Source organism: Marmota flaviventris, chromosome 12 (genome assembly GCF_047511675.1).
Source record: "Marmota flaviventris isolate mMarFla1 chromosome 12, mMarFla1.hap1, whole genome shotgun sequence".
In the NCBI taxonomy this organism is placed as follows: domain Eukaryota; kingdom Metazoa; phylum Chordata; class Mammalia; order Rodentia; family Sciuridae; genus Marmota; species Marmota flaviventris.
This window is the reverse complement of record NC_092509.1, coordinates 93,391,522-93,412,576: the sequence shown is the minus strand read 5'-3', so window position 1 is coordinate 93,412,576 and position 21,055 is coordinate 93,391,522. Positions and strand designations below refer to the sequence as shown.

Here is a 21,055-nt window from a genome sequence, read left to right as displayed (position 1 = left end):
GGCCCTAAGCAATTCAGCGAGATCCTGTCTCTAATAAACAAAATACAAAAAAAGGCTGGGGATGTGGCTCAGTAGTTAAGTACCTCTAGGTTCAATACCTGATACCAAAAAAAAAAAAAGGAATCATTGTGTTTCCAGAGCATACTGGACTTTAGACTCTAATTTTCTCATAATATTTTAAAATACAAATTATGTTCAAATGGCTACCAAGTAATGAAAAAATGATTCTACATTTAATATACATTAGAATCCTTTTTAAAAAATATTTTTAATAATTTTTTTTAAAGAGAGAGAGAATTTTAATATTTATTTTTTAGTTATCAGTGGACACAACATATTTGTCTGTATGTGGTGCTGAGGATCAAACCTGGGCCGAATGCATGCCAGGCGAGCGCGCTACCGCTTGAGCCACATCCCCAGCCCAACATTAGAATCCTTTGGGTATAAACTCAAATGATATACTGATGTGTACATTTGTGCATGTTTTAAATATCAAGAAATAAGACACATAATGTGGGGGAGGGGGAAGAAATGAGATCCTTTATGAGAAAGGCTGACAAGCTATAGATGATTCTGTATCAGGAAAAAGGTTTTTATTTCACTCTGCATCCTTTTCCCAGTTTTCCAAATTAAGCACAACAAGTTTTATATATTTATATAAAATTTGTTATTAGAAATATAATTCTAGGGCTGGGGTTGTGGCTCAGCAATACAGTGCTCATGTAGCATGTGCAAGGCCCTGGGTTCGAGCCTCAGCACCACATAAAAATAAATAAAATAAAGGTACTGTGTCCAACTACAGCTAAAAAATATATATTAAAAAAAGAAGAAAAAAACCCTATAATTTTATAACGTTTAATTAAGATACCTATATTTACTTGAGGGTCACTTGCATTTTTTTACATCATTAATTAAATGTATCTGTTGAGAACAGCTGAATGTTACTGGAAACCTTACAGAAAGAAAACAAAATGTGAAATAAAGGATTGGTAGTCAACTAAATTTTTTCACTAAATCAGTGTATTTTATATGCCTAAGTTCTTGGGGAAAAAAAATAACAGGACCATTATTTAAAAATATACATGTTAATACGTTAATGAGATGCTTAACTTACCAGCAATATACCTGGACTTAGTCTCTCCTTTATTCACATGGCGCCTAACGTGTCCTAGCATATCAGTCCTTCTGGTGATTGTTGCTGAACAAATGATACAATGATAATGGGCTCCCATTTTACTGAATATCTATCAAACAGAATTTGAATAAGTTACTAAGACAATTAAACAGAAGTTTAAAGTTGCAAATACGTTAGTGTCTTGGGTTAAATAGCATAGAAGATAATGATCATTTTGCCATATGACTGTTAAAGAATCCTAACTTCCTTACAGAATTTACTTTCTCTTTTTGTGGGTGGGGAGTAGGAGGTGGTGTTTGAGGGGTTCCAGGAATGGAATCCAGGGGTGCTTAACCACTGAGCCACATCCCCAGTCCTTTTACTTTTTGAAACAGGGTCTCAACTAGGTTGCTTATAATCTTGCTAAGTTGCTGAGGCTGGCTTTGAACCTTCGATCCTCTTGCCTCAGACTCCCAAGCTGCTGGGATTATAGGCGTGAGCCACAGTGCCCACCCAGCTCCTTACTAAATTTAATTTCCTAGTTTTCCACATTCTTTCTATTCAGGAAATAACTCTAAGGTATTTTCTATAAGCTGCACTTACAAATGCTAGCAGATGTATGCTGGTAAATGTTTAACTGACTCTTCAAGAAAATAAAGCCCTGACTTTAGTGTTTGCCAATTTCTACGGTATACTGTACCATGGCCAATTTCAAGCCATAATTGTGACAGATTTCAAAATACAAATGCAACATCACTGAATGTGGATTTGAGAAGAGATGTGTAAAATCATACCATTATAGAACATTATCACCATGCAGATGTAAATAACTTTGAGGGCACAGAGAGTGAAATGTAGAAAAAATAATTAGGAATGGTAAATTCTGAATATCATTAGCTTTTTTTGGTTAAAACTTTTAAGATTTCAGAAAATTTGTTGATTCTGTCAAACTTAAAAGTTCAAAGAACATGGGGAGAGTGAATATAAAATTGAAACATACTAAGTTATTTACTAATTCACAGAAATTTGAAGCTTGTACTCCATGATCAAAATTTATTTAAAAGACAAAAATTACTCTGTAAATTCTCCATTCCAAAATTGGTAAATGATTTAATTTTCATTTTTAACACAAGAGCAGTTTACCTAACTGAAATTAAAAACCATAAAATGAAAAGTTAATTAAAAATGTTTTCATAAATCTCATATTTTTTCTATTATGATTATCTGAAAGCACTCACATGCAGAATTTTAAACTATATTGTTAAACATGAGCATTTTACATAAGTCAGAAATTACTTCTTGGCCTTTTGGTTGAAATCAAACAGTTCTAAAGCAAATAAAAACTGTATTTTTTTTAAAAAAATTAAATTTAAAAGCAAAAATAATAATGTCCAATTACCTGTTCTCCAATAATATTTGGTTTTACTGGTCGACACGGTAAGTGACAGATGCACATCCTATAACCTAGAATGAAGAATGGCTGGCTGTCATATCATTGTTCATTAAAAATTCAATTAGCACTAAAAATTGTCAGTAAGAGCCTACTGCACAGGTGGATTTGTCCAGATGTTTTATGAATACATTCCTTTACTTTACAGCCAGGGTCACTGTTTTGATTGTCACCTAAAGATTGGAGATAAGGGAAGTCCCAGCTTCCCCTCTCCATTTCCTTCCTTATCATATTTTTTACAGTCCTTGTTTCATCATAAGCTTTCCTAGGCAGTGATGAATGTTTTTTAAATTTATTCAAATTAGTTATACATGACAGTAGAATGTATTCTGACACATCATGCATATATGGAGTATAACCTGTCATTCTTCTGGTTGTACATGATGTAGAATTATACCAGTCATGTAATTATATATGCACATAGGGTAATATTGTCTGATTCATTCTACTCTCCCTCCTACCTCCATACCCCCTCCCCTCCCTTCACTCCCCTCTGCCTAATCCAAAGTAACCCCCACCCCCAGCTTATTGTGAATTAGCATCTGCAGATCAGAGAAAACATTCAGACTTTGGTGTTTTGAGATTGGCTTATTTCTCTTGGCATGATAGTCTCCAGCTCCATCCATTTACCTGCAAATGCCATAATTTCATTCTTATTTAAAGCTGAGTTAATATTTCATTCTGTATATATACCACATTTTCTTTATACATTCATTTGTTACATTTTTGAGCACTAGGATTACAATTTCTCTACATCCTTGCTAACACTTCTTATTTTATGTTGGAGAGTAGCCATTCTAATGGGTGTGAAGTAGTTATCTTGTATTTTGATTTGCATTTTCCTAATCAGTGATGTTGGGATATTTTCATTTGTAAGTCTTTGGAAAATGTCTATTTAAATCTTTGCCCATTTTTTAAAAAATGTTTTTTAGATGTTGATGAATCTTTATTTTATTCATTTTTTATAGTATGTGATGCTGAGAATCAAACCCAGCCTCACACATGGTAGGCAAGTACTCTACTGTGACATCCCCAGCCTCCCTGCCCATATTTTAATCTTCTTGTTTGGGGTTTGCTGTTATCGTTTTTTTAGCTTGAAGTGTTGCCTATTCTGTGTTACTCTCTTATCAGATTTGTAATTAGTAAATATTTTCTCCCATTCTTTGGGTTGCCTTTTTGCTCTGTTGATAGTGTCCTTTCATGTGCAAAACTTATAAATAATTGTCGTGCAGTCCAGTTTGTCTATTTTTCATTCTGTTGCTTATGCTTTTGATGCCCTACCCAAGAAATTATTGCCAAATTCAATGTTGTGAAGCTCTGTCCGTGTTTTATCCTAAAGCTTTTATTTTTATTTTTTAATTTTCGGCGGACACATCTTTATTTGTATGTGGTGCTGAGGATCGAACCCAGGCTGCACGCATGCCAGGCGAGCACGCTACACTTGAGCCACATCCCCAGCCCCTAAAGCTTTTATTTTGTTTCAGGTCTTAAATTTAGATTCTGATTCATTGATTTAATTTTTGTGTACGACCAAGTAAAGTTCTAATTTTATTCTCTCAAAAAATATTACATGAGAATTACATAAGAATAATTGGGATTATCCTTGTATTTGTAATGTCACAATTACTTGAATGAGACTGCTTTAGTTTATACATGGGATTGATAGATATAAATAAATACAGAAGATTCAGACTTGAATTCTAGTCTTGTAATGAATATTTAATCTGGGATTATTAGTCATTTAAAGTCTTTGACACTCAGTTTAATAGTGCTGCCTTCAATTTTTTCTTAGGCTTCATCTTCTTTGTCTCATACTATATTTGCCATTATACACTCTTTTTTTCATTTATGATCAGCACCATCCTGATTCTTTTCCCACCTTTTAAAATCTTCTTTTACAGATCTCCTTTGCATTACCTACTCTAAAATGTAAATATTACTTAGGCTAGATTAGCTGTGACTTTTTTCCCTTGGTTACTTTTAACTTCTTTCATGATTCCAATTCTTTCTCTTATAGGAGAGAAAGGCAATGATTTCAGAATATTTATCTTATAACCCAGAATAATCTGAGTATTCTTTTTTTAGGGGGGTACTGGGGATTGAACTCAGGGGCACTCAACCACTGAAGCACATCCCAGCCCTATTTTTAAAATATTTTATTTAGAGATAGGGTCTCAATGAGTTGCTTAATGCCTCCCTTTTGCTGAGGCTGGCTTGGAACTCGTGATCCTCCTAGCTCAGCCTCCCAATCTGCTGGGATTATAGGCATGTGCTAGTTACCCAGCTATAATCTGAGTATTCTTCTTTTTTTCCCCCTCCTTGTAAAGCATTTTATTGTTTCTCACAAATTAGGGGAAATATCATTATCAGTAACAGAAAAATCCTTACTTAACAAAACATGTGAAAGCGCAGAAGAATTTGGCAACAACTCTGATGAATTCCAGTGTTACTAATTTACAGTTCTTTTAAACTATACTGTAATTTATTTATTTTTATTTTTTTTTAATTTGTTTTAATTAGTTACACATGACAGTACAATGATCTTGACATATCTTACATTTGAATCAGATGGGGTATAATTTCTCATTTTTCTGAGTGTACAGGTTGCAGAATCATATTGGTCATGCAGTCAGTCACAAATATACATACAGCAATAATAATGTCTATTTTATTCTGTTGTCCTTCATTTCCCCCTTCCCCTCTCATCACTACTATACTGTATTTTATACTCAAAGCTTTCATAAAGAATACCAGATTCAGTAACTCCTGAAATGACCCACAACAAGCAAGCACTGACACTACTCCTTTAATTCTTCCTATGTTCATGCTTATGTAGATTTAGTTCGCGAAACACAAATCTTCTCTTGCAACTACTAAGTACTCTTAACTCTAGTTTCTTAAGCCATCAGGAATAAAAAGATTTTTTTCCAGTAGTTTTGTTTTATTTTATTGTTTTGGTACATTTACTTTGCCTTCAAAATTATGTGTAAAATGGAAGTTGTTTTACTACTAATGGAAAAGTGTAATTTATTAAAACACTGTTCAATAAACAATATGGACTCCCAGGGCCAGAGTACCTAGTATAGAATAGATGCTTAATAAATGTTTGTGTAGGGGCTGGGGATGTGGCTCAAGCGGTAGCGCGCTCGCCTGGGACGCGTGCGGCCCGGGTTCGATCCTCAGCACCACATACCAACAAAGATGTTGTGTCTGCCGAGTACTAAAAATAAATAAATAAATAAATATTTAAAAAAAAAAAAAAAAATGTTTGTGTAACTAAATTGTATCATTTGTATCTATTGCCGATAAAGCTATTATCTTATTTAATAAGGGGCATTAAATCCTTCATAATTTTGAACTGAAACTGTTTGATCATGTTCACAATAAAATTCCAAGACTAGTAATAATAATAAATTTCATGTATGTCATTTTTTTTTTTTAGCCAGCACAAAAATACTAACCTTCAAATTCAACTGAGACTTTCCAGTGTAAATTCTGAAGATGACGACGAAGCTTATGACTATTACAAGCTCTGAATTTTTCCTTAGGGCACAATGGACAAACTTGTTTGTTTCCTGAAAAAGTAACAAGACCCAAAAATGCACAAGAATATACTAGCTATTAATGCCTAGATTCAGCTATAAAAGAGGCAAAAGGGAACTTTCCCATGCTCCCCTCCTACTTTTTAGCAAATGATCCTTGACTTTTTTTTTTAATTCTTTAGTTCCCCTTTCTGTGGCTAGCTGATATCTCCGTTGCTACTAGGAACAGAGAAGTTGAGAAAATGATACACATATGTACCACTTATCCCTTCCTCAGTTAACACTGAGGAAGTTTGTAAAATGGAAGAAGGAAGTGAAAGAGTAGATGAGACCCAATATAACTGGTATTCTGAGATGGTGGGGGGCATGGTTAGAACCACTGTATCTTGAATTTCACTGTATTGCTGAACATATAAGTTCATCATTCTTTATTCACATACTCCTTAGATTATGGATTACTAATTAATTAGAAATCCAATGTATCGCAATTAAAAACTTTTATAGTGTACAAAACAATTAAATCTTAATTCAGGATTAGAGCAATAAAAACTACAGAACTAAACAATAACTCATTTAATAATTTTTAGTCTAACAAATATTTTTCACATACAGCACAATACAAGAATAGGTACATAAAATTTAGCCAGGTACAGTGCATTACACATCTGTAATCCCAGGGAATCTGGAGGCTAAGGCCAGGGGGAATCACAAGTTTGAAGTCACCTGGGAAATGCAGCGAGAATTTGTCTCAAAATAAAAAGTAAAATGGGCTGGAGATGTAGCTCAGTGGTAAAGTGCCCCTGGTTCAATCTCCAATTTAAAAAAAAAAACAAAAAACAGGCACAATTTATGTTTTTATATATACTGCCTACCTCAAAAAAAAAAAAAAACCCACCAAAAAACCATGAGGTTGCTGGGGTTATAGCTCAGTGGGAGAGCACTTGCCTAGCACGTGTGAGGCACTGGGTTCCATCCTCAGCACCACGTAAATATAAATAAATAAAGGTACTGTGTCCATCCACAACTAAAAATATTTAAAAACAAAAACAAACAAACCATGAGGTGATCTTAGTAAAGCAGAAAAAGAGGAGTGAGGCACTGACAACACTGCAAAATGTTCCAACCAGCCCTACTACACTGCCTATCTTGGGACTTTTACATATTATTTAAAATGCTGTTCTGGGGATCTCTGTTAACTTGTAGCCATGTAATTCCTAATTTACAGAATACACAGCCCTGAAAGACCAAGAGTTTGTAGTTTCCTTGAGGAGTTATGAATTAACTTATTTCACAGCACCTTTGCACATAGAAGCTACCAATTTCTTGAATAATATTTTCAAAATTTTACTATTCTAGTTAAATAAGAATAAACAGGTCTGTTCTCTTTCTCTTGCAGTGTTAGGGATCCCAAGGCCTTGTCCATGCTAAGCATGTGCTCTACCACTAAGCTTTAATCACAGCCCTTAAACAAGTCTATTCTTAGGAAACTGGCAATCAGCTGAAAGATGACAACTCAACAGAAAGTAAGTGGGGACAGGGGGCAGATAGAGACACAATCAATCAATCAACATACCTGTATCAAGATTATCTGAGTTCAATGAATTGGCAGAATCAAAATCCCCTTCAGTTACAAAAGCTAACTTCTCCAGATCACCAAGCTGCCTTTGAATTGAGATGTGTCTCTCTGAAAAGAAATTTGAGTTATAAAATTATTTTTTAACAATTTGTTTTTTAGTTTCAGGACAATAGAGAAGCCAAAGAAGTGCTGTAAAAGAGAAACTGCTTAGTATTAATACTAAACATTACAAACAGTTGCAAAGACCAAGAAAAGATTACTGGATTTAGTATGTAGCATGTCTGGTGACCTTTTAAAAAGCTTGAGGTGCTTGGGAGTAGAAATGAGATTGAAAGGGGAAAGGAAATTCAGAAAATTAGTGTAATTACTTTTTCAAGAACTTTGGCAATAAACAAACAACAACAACAACAAAAAACAAAACAAAAAATCAAAAGAAAGAAAAAGCAAATTAAAATTTCATCTAAGCACAGAAATACCCTGAATATATTTGCATTCCAAAGAAAAGGGAAATTTACAAAGTGGGAGCCCAATATAGCTCCATATGCTAACAGATAAAGCTCCTAAAGAGATAGGAGAATATATAAATTGTTATGTTAAACAATTTTTGACACTCTGACCTTCCCAACTATTCCTCCATAAACTTCATTCTCAGTTCACTTGTTCACTCATTTGTTTAATTAAAAAAAAAAAAAAAAAACACACACACATTTTTTGCCTGTGGTACTAGGGATTGAACTCTGGGCCTAAAACGTGCTAGGCAAGCTGCTAACCCTGAGCTGTGCCACCAACTCTTTTTTAAAATTTATTTTGATAGTCTAAGTGGCCCAGGATGGTCTCAATTTGCCTCAACCAGCAGTGGAATTACAGGCATGTGTCACCACACCTGGCTCATTTATATAATTTGTGTTATTATCTGTCTTTCCTCACAAATCAGCAATAAAATAGGGGCTATGCCTTATTCACTGGTTTAATGGTTAGTGCAGGAACTTGACAGAGCATGCACTGAAATCTATTAAACAATTAAAAAAAATTATTAGGGATGAAGCAGAAGCACACTGCATCAATAATTTGGGGATCAATTTAGCACTACAAACATTCCTGTTCAAGTTTATTAAAAATATGGTTTTCCACTTTATTTTTAATTGAATAAAAACAAAGAGCAACAAACATTGGTTAACTTTTTTTCTAGGTATTATTCAAATAAATTTTAATGAGATATAATTTGTCAAAACCAGACAAAAATTTGATTAAATACAGTTTCAACTGCTAGGTCAGGCCAGGCACAGTGATGCACACCCACAATCCCAGCAACTTGGGAGGCTAAGGCAGGAGGATCACAAGGTTGAGGCCAGCCTGGGCAATTGAGACCTTGAGTCTAAATAAAAAGAGTCTGAGATGTATCTCATTGGCAGGACACTACTGGGTTCAATCCACAGTACCACAGAACAATAAAGGAAATTTATAGGTAAGACATTAAAAGTCAAGATATGAAAACATGCATATAAACCAACCCATCACATTTGTAACAATAAAGACTTTTGGCTTTCATAGTTCAAAGAGCTGTATATGTGAAACAAGACAGAACTATATAAAAATGTACTCATTGAAATTATTCTGTTAAAAAAAGAGAAAGATCTCAGTAAATTAGAGAACAGAAAATCCTGTGGTCCACAATTGAAGAAAACTGTCAAAGACCTGTCTGAAAATTCGTAATATTCCTGTAAACATCTCTGAAATCACTTTCTGGTTTAAAACAGTAGATATCATGAAATCTGTACTTAAATCAGCCAACTTGCTTTTTGTAACATACTAATAATCCAGAAGTCAACAGGCACACCTTTTGTTAAATTAGATGAGTCCAAGTTGCTAGGAGGTTCTTCAACAACCTTTGTTACTTTCTCCTTAATTTTCAAATCTATTTCAGAAACACCATCTTCATCTTGCCTAGTTACAATTGAGTTGGAAGGACTAACTAGACTGTCTAAAAAATAATTTTTTAAAATGTGATTAATATGAATTTTAGTTCTAATGTAATTCAGATTTCTCAATCATTAATTTGTCCCAGCAATGCATTTTCAGGTTACCCAAACGGTGGACATACACATTTTTTAAATCACATACACTTTTAAAATATATAAGTAAATACTATGTTTAAGGCAATCTTAATGAGGAGAAGTGGTGAAACGTGCATGCCCAAAGCTGTTGAACCACTTCTGATTAACTTAAGCAGATAAAATCTGTAGTTGAGGCAGGACGCTATTTACTTAGGAATTATGCAATGCCTCTACCCACGTACCACAGCGGTAAATGAAGGAATAACAGACCTTACATTCAACCTACAATTCTGATCTTTTGAGGAGGAGCCTACCTCAGATGTCTGACGATAAACTCTGCTCAATCTGCTATAAGTTACATGTTGTTTTAAAGCTATTATCCATTAGACAACTCAAGTAGTTTTTTTTTTTGGTATCGGAAATTTAACACAGGGGTGCTTAACCACTGCAACACATCCCCAGCCCTTTTTATTTTTTTTAAACTTTGGGACAGGGTCTCCCTGGATTGCTGAGGCTGGTCTCCAACTTGCCATCCTTCTGTCTCAGCCTCCCAAACTCCACAGCGCCCAGCTTATTCAGGTGTTTTATAAACATTAAAAGCAAAACTGCCCTGGAAGTAGTAAAGATGAATTAACCTAAGACAGTTTGAGAATTCAGAACGAGTATAAAGTTTATGGGCCACAAAATAATTTTTTTTTTGAAGGAAGGAAGCCTTAGATTTCACAGTTTAAAATGTTCAAAAGATCCTTTTAAAAGTATTAACCACCACTTAGAAAACATGCAAGCACATTCAGAGCACAATAGGGCCTATCTTCTACAGCTGACTCCTGGTGGGCTGTTGGGATGTACAAAACTCAACTAACGTTTATGTGTAAAGAGACGACTGAGTAGACTCTTCCAAACTCATCAGCTTCAAAATCTTTATAGAGACAAGCCCATCTCAAGGCAGAAAAACTGACAGCAATAGTTTCTAAATCTTCGCAGCCAGGATCTACTGTTAGGTTGCTTCGGTTTCTATGTCACATTTGAAAGGATTAAGTTAACTAAAGGAGCCTAGGCTGAGAGGGAAACTATCATATTATGGATAACTTCCTTTTCTATACCATAAAAATTCCTCTTCAACGAAGAAGGCTTTAACCTCATTATTTCCTTCTATCTGCAGCACCCCTGGCCTCCACATATCCTTCACGGTAATGTCCTCGAGATTTACGGTGTCTTCTTCCAGTACCGCTGCTTTACCCTTACCCGTCACACCGGTCTCGCCTTCCCCACCCTATATTTCCCTAAACCTGCCTTTCCCCATAAAACCCCTTCCCTACTCCCCAGTCGGGAGCCTTTTCTCGCTCCTCTGCGGTAGAAAGATCTAGGCCTCCTGCACTTACTGCTTTCATCCTCCTCAGGGGCAGAGGCTAGGGACGGGGACAGGGCCGGAGCCTGGGCCAGGGCAAGGGCTGGGGCTGGAGCCGAGGCCGGAGTCGGAGCCGAGGCTGGAGCCGAATCTGGGGCGGGAGCTGGGACCCGAGCCGAGTCCGGGGCTGGGGTCGGGACCTGGGCCGCCGCCTCCTGCAGGGGTAGCAGCTCCTCCTCCGCCATGTTCTCCATAGTTACCGCCTCCGTGCCAGGCCCGCCCGAGGACCGGGGGGGGCTCACGGCGGGGTGAGAGAACTGACGTTAATGCCCACAGGGCTAGATCCGAGGAGTGGGGAAGCACCGGGGAGGGCGGGACGCGTGCAACCGACAAAAGACGAAGAACCAGTGACCAAACCCTGCCCGCAGGAAAAGAAAAAGCCAAAGGCAGCGAATCGAGAACCCATGAGCTTCCCGTTCCTCGAGGCGTTACGACGCCGCCACAGACTGCGCAGAAGCGAGCTGGCGCCTGCGTCCAATGGGGTGAGAGAGTTCGATTTCCACCTAGCGCATCCGTCCCGCCTGCAGCTGGCGAACGGAGCTGAGCCTACAGCCCCCAGAGTGCATTGCGTCGCGGGGCGGGGCGAAGCCAAGCCTTCCAAGCGAGTATCTGGAGGTCTAAACAGACGCAGCGGAGCGCTCGCGCGGGAGGCTGGGCCTGAGCGCAGGACTACGTTTCCCAGCGGGCCGCGGGCCTGCGGGGACCCATTCCCGTGCCTGGGCCTCCGGAGTCGCTCCTGCGGTGGGCGCTGGTAAGTGGGGAGCTGGGGGTGTGCCGGCCTGCCGCTGAGCAGGGTCCCCTCCGCCGTCTGCCCCCAGAACCCTAGCGGGCCGCCGCCGGAACTGGAGACGCGAGAGTGACTCGTGCCTGGACGGAGCGACTCTGTGGGCGGATCCACGGTCGGCCCGGCGCCGTGGAGGGTGTGGTTCTAACCTGGCCCTGCCTCTGGGGCTGCCTTTCGCGGCTTGTAAGAGTCTGGGAATGGGCTGGTGGTGACCCAAATCACCGCGGGGCCACCCAAGAAGCTACCCTGCCCGACGGCCCGGCTGACTGGGACTTGGACTCTGCTCTTCGTATCACACTCTCACCCACGTCGTGACCCCAACCCCCTCTTCCTTTAAGTTTGTTTACCTTTAGTTTTCAATAGCGCTGCGGTGTGGTCGTAGGTGTCCAGTACTTAGCACGTTGTTTTTTTGCCCTGTTTTGCTTTGTTTTTAGGCTTTTAATAGCCAGAGCTAAAAGCGTGTTGAGCTTTTGGGCACTTGATTGATGCATTCAGATATCTCAAGGTGTATGTCCGGTGAATCGTCCCCTTATTCCTCCATGCTTTTCTCCAATTTTACTTTCTAGCCTTACTTAGCATTCAGGGTTCCCTAGTTATTTTCCTTCCCCCCCGCCCCTCGGGTAAGCCCACTGGAGCAGGCAGGGCAAAACTTTTTTTGGTTGTCCTTCCTGTGACTGGTCTGAACGTTATGAGCTGCAGGGAAGAAGAGGGAAGCCCATTTTAGTCACAGGTACCAAACTGTTCGGTTTTCTTAGTTAACAAAGCTAAGTGCTTCTTGTGTTGTTTGGTTTATTTCCTACTTGTTTCGGAACCCAGTGGAGAGAGGACGCGTGATTATTTGGCACTTTGAACCCCTAACCGGAAGTTGGTCTCCTTTTTCTAGTTAGGAAATATATTTGGAGGGTTTTTTGTTTGTTTTAAAAATTTCCCCCAGTTTAATGGAAGCACTATCCCCACGAAGCTTCTGCGAGTTATAATACTAAAGCTCCTTTAGTCCACCCCCTTTTAATTAATATTCCTGGATATGTAGTCGACCCACTGTTTAACAGTTAATTAAAAATAGAATAAGAACACTTATTATAAACTGTGGAAGTGCCACCTGTGTCTGTATCAGTGCAACACTCGAGAATAATTAATTTTTTTCATTCCTAGATAATTGTTTTTCCCCTCCCCCATCCGTTCTGGGCATGGAACTCAGGGTAAGAGTACATACTAGGCAAGTACTCTTACTACTGAGCAACATCCCCCTGACCCAATCAATCTCTAAAAGACTAGATGGTTATTGAAACTTTTATTCAGTAAGTCATCCTCATCATTTAAGACCAGCAGGAAACCAGATGATGAAAAGGATTTGATATTAACCTGTGTTTTAGTAAAAATTGCTAAGTGTGAAGGAATTTTCAAAGTTGAATTACACTAAGGAAATGTACTGTTCGTTGGTAGCTGCATGTTATCCCAAAACTTAGTGGCTTAACACAATAATTTTATCACTCTAAAGTTTCTGTGGGTCAAAAATTCAGAAATGGCCTTTGAGTGGATCTGACTTGTCTTTGATGAAGCTGCAGTGAAGATATCTCTGACAGGGATGTGAAGATATGATAGGGCTATAGGATGCTTCAAAGGTAGCTCACTTACATGCATGGCAGTTGGTTCTGGTTGTTGGCAACAGGCCTCCATTCTTCTCTAGTGGGCCTTTCCCTGGACTGCTTCAATGTCACTTAAGACATAGTGTCATTCCCTAGATTGATCAATCCAAAACAGCAAGACAGAAGTCACAGTGTCTTATATGACTTAGTCTTATGCCACCATGTGGCAGTATCCTATTGGTTACACAGGTCAGCCCTGTTCCTTATGGAGGGGACTACTGAGCTTGTGATTGCTAAGCAACAGGAATCCTGGATAGCCATCTAGGTGAAGGCCCACATAGGGGAGTCCCCCTCAAGTTTGTTTTTATTAGCATAAATTCAATATGAATCTCACACTAATGTAAATGGAAAACATTTGTCACAGTAAACATTTAGATGTTTTTTGTTGGATAGTCCACTGTCTGGAGTGTTCTTTTTCAGTGTCTTGTAGGTAAGAGGTTTAAATTGGTATTGGGGTATCCACAGCAACAATAATAGACCAGCATGATAAGTTAAAATTGTAAAAGGAAACTTTATAATCAGTCAGTTGCCCCTAAGCAATGTCTTTAATGGAATGTCTTTAAGTTATGTTGCCCCAGGTTGGCCAGGAACTCCTGGGCTTAAGCCATCCTTCTGCCTTAGCCTGGGACTACCTGTAGCCAACACCATGCTAGGCTGCAGGGTTTTTTTTTTTTTTTTTTTTTTCCCCCAGTTGTGCATTTCCTTCCCCACCTGTGGAATGGAATCCTTGGAGACAAGAAAGGGTAAAGATTACTGCTGGAAGGTCAACTGTGAATTCAACCATTACCATAATTATCTTACAAAGGAAAAATTGGGGGTAATTTAGAATTTGTTCTTAGAAGTTGTATTGAATATTCTGTAACCAAAAACTGGGTCCTTGACCCCAAATGCCAATTAATGCTAATTTAATAATGAGAAAAAGGAAAAAAGTTGTTTTATTGCTTTGCTAGTAAAGGAGAAACATCGGGAATCCTGTCCCTGAGGCTGTGATTCTCACTGTCAGGAGGGACAGGGTGGAAGGTGTTGGTTTTAAAGGAACTCTTCTAAGGTTACATTCCAGATGTGTTCTGGTAGGGGGTCCCAGGGCACCCTGTTGGCACGTAGGGATTCACTTGTTAATTTGGGAGATATTAATTTCCCAGATCCTCAGCAGGCATCTCCTTCCCATAGTGAGTGAGTTGAAGGACAATTAACTAGGAGAAGAAAAGATACACTGTCTCCCTAATATTTTTAGGGAGGGGGGTGGAAAGGGGAGAAGACCTAAAAAACAAACAAATAAACAAACAAACAAATGTTCTTTTTTAAAAAAATAAGCCTTGGAACAACAAGGGCTATATTCAGAAGTTGAAGGGACCACTGTTAAAATTCATTTGCTAATTTTTCTTATTAGATTTTCAGTTAGCTGTTAAAATTTTCTTCTTGATATTCATTAAATCATTCTAAAAATTTCAGTATAATTGGTCATTTTTTTGGTAGAAGTTCAGCTATTCCCATTATGGTTGACCAGTAGTAAGTGAAGTTGCCTGGTTTCTAGCCTTTGTTATGTTCACAATCTCAATATGTGTCACTGCCAGCTATTAATTGTTTTGCTTCTAGATCCTTTTTGTTTATTCCTGCCCCGACAGACCTGTCTATGTTCCCAATCCCTGGCCACTGTGTCCTAGTGTGAGATGCTGCTCTGTGCTGCTGGAGCACACTAATTTGAGAATGTTTATGACTGCAAGGTGTGGCTGTGTGTGCCTTCTACCCCGCCCCTTTTGGTTATCAGCTTCTAGCCTCCCCCCGCCCTTTGGTTATCAGCTAACAGTAGTGAGTGTGTTCTAGAGCAATTAACTAGGGGAAGAAAGGATAACACTGTTATCTTCTCCCTTCTTCCCCTCCCTAACAAGATTAGACTTGGTCTAGTGTATGAATGAAAAAGTAAAACTGGGATTGAAAGTGAACAGAGGAACAGCAGTAGGCAGGAGTTGGGAGTGTAATCACAAAATGATGGATGCAGACCTCTACAGATTCAGTGAAGCTGTTTATTCAGCTCAGGCACCGTGGGGCTCATTTTCTGGATGTGAAAATAGCTGTTGGTTACAGAGGGGATTTTAGTTTTATAGTGTACAGTGAGGTGGTTTAATCATTGGAAACTGTGGACTTGCCCTTTGGACAGTCAGGGGCTAGTTGTGTAGGTTAAATCTTTAACTCAGGAAGGCAGTTGTAAAAAGGTTGAAACTGATTGTTACCTGGAGAGATAGTAGCGCAGATTCCAAGATAGTACTCAAATCTCGCCCACTGGTTTTCTTTTTCTTGGATTTGTTGTTTCCCAGAGTTTCGATATTTGCTGTGCCTCCATTTAGGACTAATTTGCAGTGGGAGAAAGGTCAAAATACAAAGCACTTAGTATCCGCCTGCTTCCTTCAGTGCCTGTTGTTTTTGGGAAAGGATTTACTAGGAGAAGTTAATGCTTGGCTAATTTCCCCTGCCTCCTCCTGAGCTGCTCTGTAACCTTTTAGGAAGTGGCTCAGAATGAGTGAATATTCTGAGGAAGAAGAATTCATCCAGGTATTCATTCAGCAGGCATTTACAGGCATCTCTCAAGTTTTTCATACAGTGTATTTTTCTTAGTGCTCTATGTCTAGTAGAAAGACAAACCACATAAGTATTTATTTAGACCCCACTATGTTCCACCCTGTGCAAGCTGCATTTTATATCCATTATTTCATTTGACTCTCTCAAAAAGGGTGAGTTGTCTTTGTTTTTATATGTAATGAAAGTAGCACTCAAAGGATTATGCAATTTGCTCTTAGCCTCACTTACTGAGTGACAGAGGGTGTGTCTGGGAAACTGAAAATTTATGACTAATTGGTTTTGAGGTATAGAAGTGCTAAAATATAGTCCTGCAGGCAGTTGAAAATGGTGATCTGATATTTCAGGGACAAGTCAGGGTTTATGGCATAGTTTTGAGATTCATTCCTGAAAAGTCGATGAATAACGCTGAGATAAAGGAGCAACTTCTCATGAAAGAGAATGTTAAGTGAGACAGTGAGAGAATCTTGTCATCTTGAGAATGACTAGAAAATGGAAATAATTTTGTAAAACTCCAATCTTCATATAACAGAAAGAATACTTTTTAATGTACTTTTTATTTGGTAAACAACACATAATATATTTTTAATTTCTATTTTAGCTTTTCAAGATGTCCAATAAAGAATCTTATGGAAAAGAAGAAAAGTCTCAAAGAAAAGGCACTACCTTATTGCCAGTCTTTGATGAAGAAGTAAGAATTTTGATTTAATGACCTTTTTTTTACAATTTAATTTTGTGAGATGAAAAAAATATACCTTAGTTTTACAATGAGATATGTCAATATTTTGTTCTGTCCATCAGGCCTGGGAGAAGTCATTTGCTTTTCTCATTCTTTACTTGCATTATTTTGTTTATTCCTTGCAAATCTATGATGTAGTTACTGTTAATTACCTCAGTTATACAAATTAAGGAATTAAGCTTTAGAACTGTGTGCGGTGGTGCATGCCTGTAATCCCAGCTCTATTGCAAGTTCTAGGCCGGCCTGGGCAATGTAGCAAGACCCTGTCTCAAAATTTTAAAAAATTTAAAGAAGAGCTGGGGTTTAATTCGGTGCATGAGACTCTGGATTAAATCCCTAGTACTAAAGGAAAAAAAAAAAAGAAATTGAGGCTTAGAGTTTAGTTACTCAGAGGAATGTAATTTGCCTATACATTCCTGACTTCCCTTTTAAGTCTCCTAAATCCTCATATGTATAATAATAAGTCCATTAGACCATTTCCCACATTTTCTTCCTTTTCCTTCTTCTCAGCATTGCTTGGGATTGTACTCTTTTTGCTGGTGTGTGTAATGTTTTGGAGGTGGGGTGTGTAATGTTTACTGGGGATTGAATTCGTGGGCACACTGAGCCACATGCCTAGCCCAATTTGGTATTTTATTTAGAGACAGGGTCTCACTGAGTTGCTTAGCATCTCACTGTTGCTGAGGCTGGCTTTGAACTTGAGATCCTCCTGCCTTAGTCTCCAGAGTCACTGTGACTATAGGTGTGCGCCACTGAGTCTGACTCATTCCAATGATTTCTCAGTTGATCTCCTTGCCTCTTTCTTTGCAGCCTCATGGTCTATTCTTTTGTTTTTTTTTTTTTTTGTAATCAAAAGATAATTTTATCTCCTACCAAACCTTAGAAGTGCATATAGTGAAGAAATCCTGCCTTGCTTCTAAATGAAAACTAGCAGGCTCATGGTTTTTCTCTCACATTTACATGATAGACTTGAGGTAACAATACAGTTTCAGCTCAGCAATAAGCCAGTCCAAGATGTTACTTTGAATTTTGATTTTGACACCAGCTCTACCTCAGATCAGTCCTGTGCTTCACCTGGAAACCCAAAGGGCAAGAGTTTCCTCCTCCTTTCTTCTCCTGGTTCTGCTACTGCTCAATGCTAGTTCACCAGCCACATTCTGACCCTGCATCATTGTCTGTTTTTAACATAGCCGTCAGTATGGTCCTATGAATTAGCAATAATCATGCCTCTGATAAACCTCATTGGTTATAATACTGCCACTTCACAAAGCTGTAGTATGGTCCTATTAAAATTTAAGTCAGATCATGTCACTCTACCTCCATTGGTTTTCCATGCCATCCAAAGTAAAGCTAAAGTCCTTGTTGGGGCTGCCAAAACCACCAGCTCTCCCCATGTTATCTCCTCATCACTATTCCCTTTGCTCTTCACCCCATGGCTTCCTTTTTATTGCTCCAGCAAGCTAGACACATTCCTGCTTCTGGGGCTTTGCCCTTTCTTGTATTCCTTTGAATTGAACACTCTTTCTCCAGGTATTCACATGGTTTATTTCTTCACTTCATTTAGGTCTCCATTCAGATGTCAGTTTATCAAGTGGTATTTTCTGACGACTCTATAAAATTGCAACTCCCCCTTCCAGCTCCCAGCCTTTCCTATCCTCTTTCTCTGCATAGTTTTATTCCATAGCATAATATAACACACTAAATATATTGCTTATTTATTTATAAATTCCTTTACTAGATTTTAATCTTTATGGAGCCAGGGGAGTTTGTTATTATTATTATTATTTTTTAATTACTCTCTGCCCACTGTCTGGTATGTCTTTGGTACATGATAGGTGTTAACCTGTTAACATAACTATAGGCTGACTTGAAAGTTAGGTCAAGCTGACCCCATTCTGCCCAGATACTTCGCCCTGCCCCCCACCTTCCTGCAAGAGCCCACTCACATAGAAGCTGATACCCCGGCCCACCTGCACTCTCACCACAATGCTCACAGACATTAGCCTACTTTCCAGGTATATGCAGAGGTTGCCAATTCTGGGAACTTGGCAGCCATGTGCTTGTCCCTCCTGTCCCCTCCCCTTGTGATTTTTGGGGTTTTGAATCTTGCTCTTTACCTGCAACAGCAAGGGTTAAACCCTCCCCTAATGCATAACCTAGATTCTGACTTATAAAAGTTTGGCTCAAAGGAAATCTGCTGCTGTTGTCTCTGCACAGAGGCAGCCTGTCAGATTCTGGACAATAAATCTGCTTTTGCTTAGCCTTGGTGTGTCGGAGTGGTCAGTCCTGCACCCAGTGTCCTTTGAGTAGGTACTGCAAACAAGGTTTTCCTTGGCCTATTGAATTCAAGATCCAGAGAAAAATAACAAATGTATGTTTTTTTTTTTTAATTTTTAATATTTTATTTTATTTTTTTAGTTTTCGGCGGGCACAACATCTTTGTTTGTATGTGGTGCTGAGGATCAAACCCGGGGCACACACATGCCAGGCGAGCGCGCTACCGCTTGAGCCACATCCCCAGCCCACAAATGTATGTTTTTGCTTTGTGGAAGACTGATTCCCACCATGGCAGTGCCACCTTACAGCATTCTTACCTGAGCTGCTTGCTCTTACACCTGTATCGATCTCATAAGAGCCCCCAGAGCTTTATGATTTCTTGTTAAATCTTCCTGCCAGTTGAGTCTCCTTTTTTTCTTACTAAAGTTTATATTTCTTTAAATGTTATTCTCAAGTTCAGTATGGAATGGGAATGTCAATTTATAATAATGGTGAAATAATACTCTTTTATATTGTTTTTCTCTTTTTTTTTCCCCCCACATGGCATTCTTAGGACAAGAAAAAGAAAAACACCTCATCAAGTTCTACTAGTTCAGTTTACTCTGTGAAATCAGTTTCATCAGAGAGTAGGAAACTGGTGAGTGTCTAGATATCATAATTAAATAAAAATTATGTCTATTAAATTTATTTCTTCATTTATTTTTAAAGGATCTCACTATATTCCCCAGGCTTGCCTGGAATTTTTAGGCTCAAGCTTTTCTCCTGTCTCAGCCTCCTGAATACTGGGATTACAGGCATGTGCTATTGTATCAGGCTATGTTAAAGTTTTAATGTACAGTTAGAAGGTTTTCTCTTATACTCGTTGATGGCCAGTTATTGACATCTATCCAAATTGGCGACATATGCTGGGTTCACAAAACTTGACTATTCCAGTAATTTAATGTGGGAGTAACTTTTGCTTGCAGCTAGCAGCTACGAGTAGCTCAGAGTGCTAGGACAACCTAGGCTCATACAGGCCTGACGGGCATACCTGCAGGATGGGGCACCTGCTCTAGCAAGCCGTTGAACAAAACCACATTCTCAGTGATTGACGTTAGTGTTGCCAAGGAACTGAGAGACAAGGGCCTCAGGGCATGATTCCCCCAACTCATAAGGCCCCCTTTCATAGGGACAATGATCCTTCCAGACAGCCTTCCACTACTTAGCAATATCTAGAGCTTCCTCATAGTGCAGTTACATTGATCATAAGATGATTGGTTTCTAAATGTTAGGTAACCTTGCTTATGTATGATTGGAGGATGCACCCTATATAAGTTGTAACCTCTTCCGCATTAAACCAGCTTGCTGGAGGTCTGCCACCTGCATGTTCTCACCAGCTCGCAGTATTTATGTCTTGACTCTGCGTCCATACTCTCTGCAACTGAGTGTAGCTAAGGGATCCATAACAACAATTTAACAGCAAAGAAAGCTCGCAAACACACAGAAGTACCTTTTCAAAATCTGGGGATGACTCTGTGACCTTAGGGTTCCTTGGAAAGAGAGTGAGCCACTGGAATTCTTTATTCTTATATAGGAGACACACAAGGGGAGGTTCTATGGAACATTCTATCCCAAAAAGGCAAAGGTGTAGAATTACAAAGGAACAGGTGGGTATAATTCAACCCCTTCGGGTGACGCCCACTCCTGGAGCCACATCTTCCTTATCTAAGTGTGGAGGCAAAACCCAGCGTATTATGGGGTGCAATTACTCTTCAGTACCCCTTTACTCTCTTCTGTCCAGAGTGGCTCCCAACAGCCAGTGGAACACCAATATCTGTTTTTACTTCTTCCTTCTCACCTAAAAGCATTTATCAGGTTGTATCTTGTTCCATTGTAGTTTGGTTTGTTTCTT

At 38.9% G+C, this 21,055-nt stretch overlaps 2 protein-coding genes and 1 pseudogene across 16 annotated transcripts in view; 1 reads left to right on the top strand and 2 right to left on the bottom strand.

Annotated features, from left to right (window-relative positions):
• Trmt1l (tRNA methyltransferase 1L) overlaps nucleotides 1–11,597 on the bottom strand; it is a 28,196-nt gene extending 16,599 nt beyond the window's left edge. Inside the window, exons 1-5 of one of the 3 annotated variants that reach the window (XM_027934885.2) lie at nucleotides 11,119–11,597; nucleotides 7,680–7,790; nucleotides 6,026–6,139; nucleotides 2,514–2,578; nucleotides 1,115–1,244 (exon numbers count right to left, since the gene is read on the bottom strand). In XM_027934885.2, the coding sequence (XP_027790686.2) occupies nucleotides 1,115–1,244; nucleotides 2,514–2,578; nucleotides 6,026–6,139; nucleotides 7,680–7,790; nucleotides 11,119–11,338 (640 nt within the window). In that variant the 5' untranslated portion in view covers nucleotides 11,339–11,597. Of the gene's footprint in view, nucleotides 1–1,114; nucleotides 1,245–2,513; nucleotides 2,579–6,025; nucleotides 6,140–7,679; nucleotides 7,791–9,519; nucleotides 9,701–11,118 lie in introns of those variants that run through there. The other 2 variants (XM_027934884.2, XM_071600227.1) reach the window with 2 other exon arrangements.
• Nucleotides 10,900–21,055, top strand: part of Swt1 (SWT1 RNA endoribonuclease homolog) — an 89,680-nt gene continuing 79,524 nt past the window's right edge. The window contains exons 1-4 of one of the 13 annotated variants that reach the window (XM_071600215.1): nucleotides 11,617–11,895; nucleotides 16,750–16,839; nucleotides 19,306–19,417; nucleotides 19,718–19,801. In XM_071600215.1, the coding sequence (XP_071456316.1) occupies nucleotides 16,778–16,839; nucleotides 19,306–19,417; nucleotides 19,718–19,801 (258 nt within the window). In that variant the 5' untranslated portion in view covers nucleotides 11,617–11,895; nucleotides 16,750–16,777. The other 12 variants (XM_071600216.1, XM_071600219.1, XM_071600217.1 and 9 more) reach the window with 12 other exon arrangements.
• On the bottom strand, nucleotides 18,095–18,159 carry LOC139701435 (U4 spliceosomal RNA; annotated as a pseudogene).